This window comes from Diadema antillarum, unplaced genomic scaffold (assembly GCF_040938485.1).
Source record: "Diadema antillarum isolate AM-2024a unplaced genomic scaffold, OU_Dant_1.0 seq00000015_RagTag, whole genome shotgun sequence".
Lineage (NCBI taxonomy): Eukaryota > Metazoa > Echinodermata > Echinoidea > Diadematoida > Diadematidae > Diadema > Diadema antillarum.
The window spans coordinates 2036936-2046353 of NW_027271135.1; the positions used below are offsets into that span (position 1 = coordinate 2036936).

General features: G+C 39.3%; 1 protein-coding gene across 1 annotated transcript; it reads right to left on the reverse strand.

Moving 5' to 3' along the window:
• Nucleotides 1–492: 492 nt before the first annotated feature.
• On the reverse strand, nucleotides 493–9399 carry LOC139725088 (MICOS complex subunit MIC27-like). The gene is made up of 6 exons (XM_071636176.1): nucleotides 9319–9399; nucleotides 7400–7654; nucleotides 6631–6685; nucleotides 6031–6126; nucleotides 3508–3665; nucleotides 493–825 (listed from the first exon to the last, which is right to left on the reverse strand). The coding sequence occupies exons 1-6, from the start codon at nucleotides 9394–9396 to the stop codon at nucleotides 652–654; spliced, it is 816 nt and encodes a 271-aa protein (XP_071492277.1). The 5' UTR covers nucleotides 9397–9399; the 3' UTR covers nucleotides 493–651.
• Between the last annotated feature and the right edge of the window lie 19 nt (nucleotides 9400–9418).

The following is a 9418-nucleotide window of genomic DNA, read 5'->3' on the forward strand; positions in this document are numbered from 1 at the left end:
ATCTACAAATCCATCTAGTCCTTGGCTGTTCTATCGAACTTTTTACAATTGTACAATGGATTAACAAGGTTCAACTGTATTTGGTCTCATCTGGGCTGACTCAAATCAAAGAACACCTGAGGAAGGCCACAAGTGAAACGATCAAGACGTCCAAATATTGCCACCCGGGAATGGGTGGGGGAGAGGGACTTACAGGTAATAGTGACAATGAGTGATGAAAGCAGTAAACATTTTGTACATCTGATGACTGATATTCTCTCATTGCTGTTTGACATTTCTGTCATATTGTGATACATTGTACACGTAGATGTAGGTGCACTTTCAAGACTGTGAGTCATGACCAGAATTTACTGGACGCACTCTGAATAATATCCAACATGTAAATGTGTATCTATATTCATGCCATGGCAGCTACAGAGAGAGAAGGAAATCAATGCAATATGCTTACAATATACATTACATGTATATCCACTAGGTGCAAAATTCTTTTGGAAGTTTAAGTGCCAGCAAGCAGTTAGTATCCACACTGAAAAACACTTCTTCTTTTATATCTGTTTTGCCTGGATACCGTTAATTTATTTCTCACTGCCCTGGCATAGCAGGGCATATCACCATAAGAAAGGTGAAGAGTTCATTCCTGTTTGGAAACAATCAGCTCCTGGTTGTGTACATGTCCTTGTCCTCTGGCTTAGACTGGCCGTGGTCCTCCTGACTTTCATCCACTGCCTTCTCCTCCGGTTTGCTAGTCTCCTCCTCAGACTGCGTCTCCACCACCGGCGTTTTGTCTTCCCCTTGAGCTGCTTCCACAGCTGCCACCTTTTCGACCTACGGAATCAGACCAAAGAGTGCAGAAATCAGTCCACCATGATTGTGCTTCTCAGGATGGGGGGAAAAAGGGGTCTCATTTTGCAGGTACAGTGCACTACCATTACAACAAACTGCTCAGGACCAGCAGTTTTTACTTTTATTTCTTTTTTATATTGAAATTTTGTTATAATCGAGCGAATAAACAATAAAGAACATAGAGCTGATAATGTTGGAGCCCAAATTATTATCTAATTGTAAAAGGAATTTCGATGCAGTCATGTTCGTTATAATGGGAGTGCACTGTATGTGAGTTAAATGAGGGAAGAATCAAGGTTGGCCCTCCCTTGACAGTCAGTTCGCAGCGCGAGCAAAAACGCACGTATTTATTCAAGTCGTATGCACGGCTGAGCGGTGCTTGCATGCGTAATGAGCAGATACATGGTCATGAATAAATCCGTGTAGAACGAGTATTTCTCGTCAGTTTTCGACACTTTTAGTATCGACTGAAAGAGATAACATAAGGAAATATGCTCATGATCAAAATAAACGGAAAAGAAAAATATAGAATATCAAAATCCCTCTCGAAGTTCGGTATTGTATTCAGAAATATTCCTTCACGTTTGACGCCAAAAAACTAACCTGAAATCTTTCATGCCCCTCTAAAATATGGTGAAGACTATGTCTGCTAAAGTATATACACTGTAGTATCACAATAAAGGCACGTTTTCCCATCTTCATTTCAATACGGGTCAGGAACTAGCAAAATTCAGAGACATGTCTAGCGTCGAGTTTAAAAAGATTATCCTCGCATTCGCACCGGAATTCCGGGTCTGTGATTGGTCGAAATCTGTCGCAAGACGCGGCGTGTCGCATTGCGTAGTATCCATTGGCTGCTGACTCAATCCTGTGAGTTTTAAATGTTAGGTTTCAGATTGTGATCGAATTTTCACTCTCTATACAAAACTTGAACTTTACACAGGAACCAATGATGTGTAATGTGAGTGTGCACTTTACAATGACCCTGAACAATGAACCTGGCTGCCACCTGTCCCGAGCTCTGCTGCAAGGCACATGAATGCTTAATCAATTATTCATGTGGACTGCCCCGAGCACTGCTAGTCTGAATTCTTGACACAGGGTGAAATGCATGCACATGAAAGAAGTAAGCACATGTTTCCATGTGCTTGCACACACCACATTTCAGAATGAACAAAGACTAGCTGCGATAGTGGAATTCCTCATGAAACATTCCAATCCTGGCCATTGTCCACGACCATTGTCTGGGTATCAACAACACATTCCACGCGTGTTCATTCACTACACCACTTCCAGTAAGAAAACATAATTTGCCTTGTTTTCAACAGGAAAATTCACAACCTTAAAAATGGTGCCCCTCTTCGTTTTTTAATTGATCACACTCGCTCAAGTTTCACGATTGTGAAATCGAAGAAATTATGGAGATCTATTTTCAATACCAGTCAGGAACTAGCAAAACATCAAACTATGATCTAAAAGCTTCTTGAACATTGGCAAAATAATCGTTTACTTTGATGCTAAAATGGACTACTATATTGACATCAAAAATAGGGAAATTAGGTATCAAATTAATGAGCATAATCAGCTCTATAACTTACCTAACCATCCTGGGTCAAACAATGCACTGCGAAAGCTATGAAAGCTGTTGTTGCGACCTCTGCAAAAACTCTCGCAAAGTATCGCGAAATCTCGTCAGTCTCAAGGGCACAAACTGCTTAAACGTGATTCTGAATAAAATTGTCGTTCGTGCCTCATTATCGCACACGCTGCGGACTGACTGTTAACAACTCTGATTTGCTACGTCCTCCATGTATACACTTGTATGTAATTGTGGTCTACTGACAAGTATTCCTCACTTGCTTTGGTGAAATCCCTACAATACTTATATGTCACAGTGTAAAACCCCTGTGTGACATTATTCTGAAACTGCAATGTAGGCATGCTTTTGAAAAACGTTCTGTTTTTAATCTCTATCTAACCTTTTTCTAGATGTTTGCTTTGCTGGACCTGTAATAAGCAAAGTTCTAGATAAAATTCCAAGCATTGCTTTGATGTAAAATTTAATGACAAATCCATGATTACTTTCTTTAAAATAACCAGTAGACACATTATTGTCTCCAGGCAGGACTTTTGAACACAAAGACAGTGACAGAAACCTAGTAGATTTTCCTCAAAAATCTAAAAGGGAACACTGCTTGATATTCAATCACCGCACAATGCAAGATACATGTGCGAGGAACGGGAAGGCAAGTTCAGCTTTCACTGTAATCTGGCATTTGGCGATATATCGACTGGTTTGGGTGGGTTTGTGCGTTTGAGCAAAATATACAAACTTGACACACCGTTGACTGAGCCGGGCGTGCAAACGTGGCACATATAAGAGTTAGTGAGTTTATACACTAGACAAACTATAAGTCTTGAGGCATCCCAATATGACTGTTGGGATATTAAACAGAAGAATTTAGGATGCATCAGGCCCAATTTGAAGGTCCTCTTTTATGAGGTTTTTTTTTTGTTTTTTTGTTTTTTGTTTTTGTTCGAGTGATCCTACAAGAAAGACTAATCTGTTCCGCTGCAACACTGACTTCTGTTGTGTAGGGTTGCTAGGCAACCAATTATTTTGATCCCAATGCCTACAATGGTATACTGCATCTTGATACTCACTACTGGAGTTTGGACGTCCTTCTGGTAGAACTCTGACGCTTTAGTCTTAACCCATTCCATCTCAGTCTTGGCAATGCGAACCGCTTTGTAGGGGTAGCAGAGGGAGGCAGTGGCAGTCATCAAACCTCCCGAGTATACCACTTTCCTGATAAAACCCCCTGTGAAGGAAGTAAAGGTCTTTCATGCATCACAAAGCTATCACAGAAGAAAACCCTATTTTTACATTAAAAAGGTTTCCATATCATATTAACTTGAATATGTGCTCTTTATTTCAACACAAGGGGAGCAAATTGCATTCACCTTTTCTTACCCTCATTACATACTTGGACAACTTGAAATACTTCTTGTTTGCAACTTTGTTTGTCCCGTTTGCAAACTTTAAAATTAAATTCCTTTCATAAATTTGCACATGTACTTATGTATATTGTAGGAGCAGGTATCCAGACTTTTCCTCTCAATACTAAGTCTGGAAACTTCTTTATGATGGAGGGGAAAGCTTAATGCTATAGATTTCCAGTGAATTTATTCACCTCCCCCAACAAATTTAAACCATTATTCTCGGTACAACGGGGGAGCATAATTATTCTCGAGTGACATGGGTATATTTTTTGTTTAAGATTCTGTAAGGAGAATTACCATACAATTTTATACAGAATGTTAGGAGACATTATTCTTTAACCATGAAAAGTTTCTTTACCTTTTCAAAAAGGATATATATGACCTTCAAAGTATGCCACCATATTTCATCCATTCACTTATGACCCTTGACGTAATGACACATAATATTCTATCAATGTGCTTTTGCACATTCATAGAGATACAAACTGTACATGTACAGTGTACTCTGTTCTTGTGAACATCGGCACAGTATTACATGGTGAGGAAACTTTCGTAAGTTTGGACTACAAGACACCAATTTGACACTGGATTTGCACAAAGATTGTTTACTTTCTACACAAGAACTTCTATCTTTGATAGTGTGTTGATGGTAAGAAAAAACAAAACAAAACATTAATATTCATTAACTTGACTCCGCACACACACACACACGCACATACACACACATACACACACACACACACAGAAATCACATATGTTGATGCTGTGCATATGTATATTGCATGACATAACTTTGTTGTTCAGTCTTTACAGTATGAATTATTGAACATTTTTATTTTTTTTAACATTAATGTTATATCATCTACTCATTTTCATTGTTCCTATTTTATTAAGTCTTCTATCTATTTCACTCCTGCATATTTACACAGTATCAGACACTCTAGTAGCATGTAGGACCAGCAGGCAGCTCAGTGTTTTCAAATGATAAACATTGTTAATGTTGTCTTCAGCATCACAGTTGGACACAAGAAAAAAAAAATGGAAATGCACATTGTATTCCTTCATTGTATTTGATAAGTGGGAGAGAGACAGACTTAAGCTAACTTCAGGGGCAGCATTAAAGCTATGAATTCATCATGTCATCTGCAATCTACACAACAAATTAAGTTCAAGATCCTTCTCATCCCCTACAACATCACCAATAACCGTTCACCCTTATATCTAACTGACATAATCTCATCGAAACCCAGACCAGCTACACGCATAGACCTCAGATCATCATCTACAGCTCAGCTAAAACTTGGCCCTCGCACCCACAACCGTTATGGTGACGGCGCTTTCTCCGTTAAATAATAGTGCCCCCCTTCTTTGGAACAGCCTCCCTACTCATATTCAGTCCTCCCCCTCCACTGACATTTTTAACCCGTTCCTTACGGGAACCTGGTTTACCAGGTTCCCAAAATGAAGACAAGGGTGCCTGCTTCAGTGGCCTAAATTCATGTTTCTTTGTGTTAAAATGCTCAGAAAAGTGGGTTTGATAAAAAGATCAGAGTTTATTCTATTAGGATTTGTTCTCCTGCTGTTTAAAAAAGGGGGTTTTACAGTATTATGTACCTTTTCCTGATTTAGTTTTTTGCTTGTTCTGCTGTAAACTCGTACAAACATGTACATAATGATTAAGGCTGAGATCAGTTAGAAATGCGGGTTCGCTGACCCCAGTCACCTCATTCAGGTACCTGGTTTTGTGTAGAACAAAAGATTCTGAGAGCTCATTAGCGCACGCTCTATTCATACCTCGCACCCGATCGATATTTCCATTGTTCACGGGCACATGTAAATGACCGTAGAAAGGGGGACACAATGAACCGCTTGACTGCCTTCACACAGCTGGATTACCAACCTGTGTGCCTCTCTGACGACGGGCGAAAAGAATCTCGTTTGGGGGCATTAAATGCTCTCAGAGAATTGCGGAAGGAACGGGTTAAAAAGAAACTCAAAACCCATTTATTTCTAGAACAGAACTGATGATTATGTATAGCTGATTATTTGTATTGGAAGCTGATTTATATGTTTGTTTGTTTATTTGTTTGTTTTGACAATTATAAAGCTTTTTGGAAAATGATGTATTAAGCGCTACCGGGTATATAAATATTTTATAAATTATCATTATTATTATAGGCCTACCTTTTCGTGCAAGAACAAGTCCAGCCATTCCTGCTATGGAAATGACACCCGCTCTTGGATAAAATCCTTCTTCTGTCTTGATGTACTTGACAACACCTTTGGATGAAAGAAACAAAAATATGGAGTGCATTGTTGAGATATATTTTGATGGAATGTGGCGATGGAGAACGAAGTTTAGAAATACCACAAAATATCACATTTTGCAGATGAAGACTGTATCATCTGCAAGGGTAATTAACATCATAAAGCTGGTAATGGAAAAAAAAAAGAAATATCATTGTATCTGTCTTTAAAGATTAGCCATACATTCATGTCACTACCACTTCACATTAATTAAAAAAGAAGAAAAAAAGACATAAAACCCCCCAAAATAAATAAATAAAAAATAAATAAACACACACACAACAAGAAACAAAATTGCCAGATTATCATAATACTCTAGATGAATTCAAGCAGCTGCCATGGACAAAAAAGAAAAAGAAAAAGAAAGAGAAAAAGAAAAAGATAAGAAGATAAAAAAAAACCAAAACAAATAGCAAATAAATTAAATGAATAAATGTTTGTTCCAAACATTACATCACTAAGCAAAGTAATACTCACTCTGAAATGTTTCTTCTGTCGTTTGGTATGTTCTCTTGGTCATGTTGACAGCCCCCTTGAAAAAGGAGACAGGAATCATTGGGGAGATCAATATCAAACATGGATTTTAACAACTACATAACAAAAGAAAATACAGTGCTTACTGCAACAGGGACGAGCTGCAGTGGAATATCTTCAGGCCGTATCCGAGCAATTACCCCCAGAGGGCAATTACCCCCCGGCCAATTACCGCTTGGTGGTAAGGTTAGAGTAAAGATTAGGGTTAGGGTTAGGGTTAGGAGTTTGGGTTAAGGTTAGGGTTAGGTTCAGGATTAGGATTAGGGCCAGGGGAAGGGTGCGGGGTAATTGCCCAGGGGGTTATTGCCCTAAACCCCTTCAGGCATCGTCCCCCCTCCTCTTTTCTTTGTAGATTTCACAAGCCGACTAAGCTTATTAGCAAATCCTTGCCATTCATAAGGCGATGATACATTTTATGCCCTATCTATGATGGGAACATCCTTGGACTTTGACTAAAACTTCTCTCTTACTTCTTTCTCACTTGTCCTTCCTAGTTTAAAATAAACATGGTCTACATACACGTACAACATGTACATGTAAAGTGAAGATATACAAAGAGCTACAAGTGTATCAGTTTATCTTCAAAGCACATATAATGTGAGACAAATATGGGTCATTAAATACAGAAACTGTTTCATTTGAGGCATATCGCATGCAATATCTCAAGTGTGGAAAGACTACCATACATGTAGTACTAACATCAAAATCACACCTGAAATGTATCTGAAAATTTCCAGATGTATTTGCGGACAACAGAAACACTGTCCCTCAAGGAGCTTGACCCCTCTGGTTGCAGCTGGTATTCTGCTAGCTTGGGTTCGTCATAGATGGGTAGTTCCTTGGGCCTCACTACAGTGACTGGCAAAGCCTGGATCATCTGTTGTGGATCTGCACCAGAGTCGGCCTTCACCTGTAGCAGTCCCATTGCCACTACAGGCACTGGGCTGTACTTTACAGCCCTTAGAATCTGCAAGATGTCACACATGAATTTCACAACAGTTTACTTTGCAGGCAGAGACAAGTAGACTATATGTCCACACATCACACATTGAAACCTTAAATTCGATCTTGTATATATTTTTATAATAAAGAAAATAAAAATGCACAATTAAACAGCTGCTGAATTTCATCACATCATTTTTTTAGTTAGGAAATCACTATTAAAATTTCAAGTCAAATAAAAAAAGGGAGAACCGATGAATTTTATCAGTAAGGTAAAGTGGACTTTGGGCCAGTTAAAACATGTAACGTGTGGTTGCTACTAGGCTATAATGTTGCAGGTATGTGTAAGCATGCTGTAGTCTGCAATTCCATAATCATTGTACTTTACATTTAACTGTACTTGCTCCATAATCTGTCATAATACTGTCATAATAGCAATTTATGGGTGCTATGATGCACTTTCATATCAGTCCGGGAAACCCGCTCATGAGGACCGCTCCCGCGTACGCGGACTGCCCCGCCTCATGAGGCCCTATTCACTTCTATTCATCTCACATCTGACGTATAAATTGTCGCAACTTTGCACGGTGATTTTTTCTTACACACACATGTCCACTATTCATGATGAAAAGAAGAAAAAATCCTGTTTTTTTTTCTTCAAAAATCGAGTTTTAAATCAACCGATGCAGAGCGCCCATTAAAACACACGTGTTTTGATGGGCGCTCTGCATCGGTTGATTAAAACTTGATTTTTGAAAAAAAACCCAGATAGGATTTTTTCTTCTTTTCATCATGGATAGTGGACATATGTGTGTGTAAGAAAAAATCACCGTGCAAAGTTGCGACAATTTATACGTCAGATGTGAGATGAATAGAAGTGAATAGGGGGCCTCATGAGGCGTTCCTCCCCGGGCCTCATGAGGCGTGGGGGCGGTCCTCATGAGGCGGGGCAGTCCTCGTACGTGGGAGCGGTCCTCATGAGCGGGTTTCCCGGACTGATATAAGTGTAGATATCTCAGAGTCCACTTCACCAAATTGCACCAAAATCACTAAATACTTACAGACAGTACCGTACATACTTATCCCCACTCACTCGTGAACACACTATGAACCAAATCAGTCACTGGGAAGCGTCGATAACTATATTGACTTTTGTGTTGTTGCTCAAAACAACTTTCTCATCGCGAGCGATCACAGCTTGCACAATTTAAAACTGAAGCTCGAAGTCAGTCATCTAATCATGCGACAAATCCTTCAGGTATCAAACCAGGAGTAAGAAAATCATGTACAAATTACTGATTTATGGCAATCTGAATGAAGTTGGTAGAGAAATGCAGTTCCTACATGTAGATCACACAAACAGACAGACAGAGACAAACAGACACAAACACATCACACAGTGACAAGACAAGAATGACCCCCAGATGATCTATGACTAATTTTTACAGACGGACCTGTTGTTCATAGTCTCACATAGTATGTGAGACTATGAACAACAGGTCCGTCTGTAAAAATTAGTCATTGTCCCACGTATTGAAATTTGTGTCACTATTAGCAATCCAAGCAGTCAGCATACGCGTAACGGTCTCATGGCATGAGTAAAACAACTGCTAGTGAGAGATAATGTTGTGCAATGATAGAGCCTACAGCTTACTAACATACGCAGATGATAAAATAGGTATACAATACCTTGTAAGACATTTTAGTTTTGGCTCTCGAGTCCAAGTTTTCCGTGAAACAGGGTGACATCCACGGCCGGCCAACCATCAGCATAGGTGGCGCTCTTGAT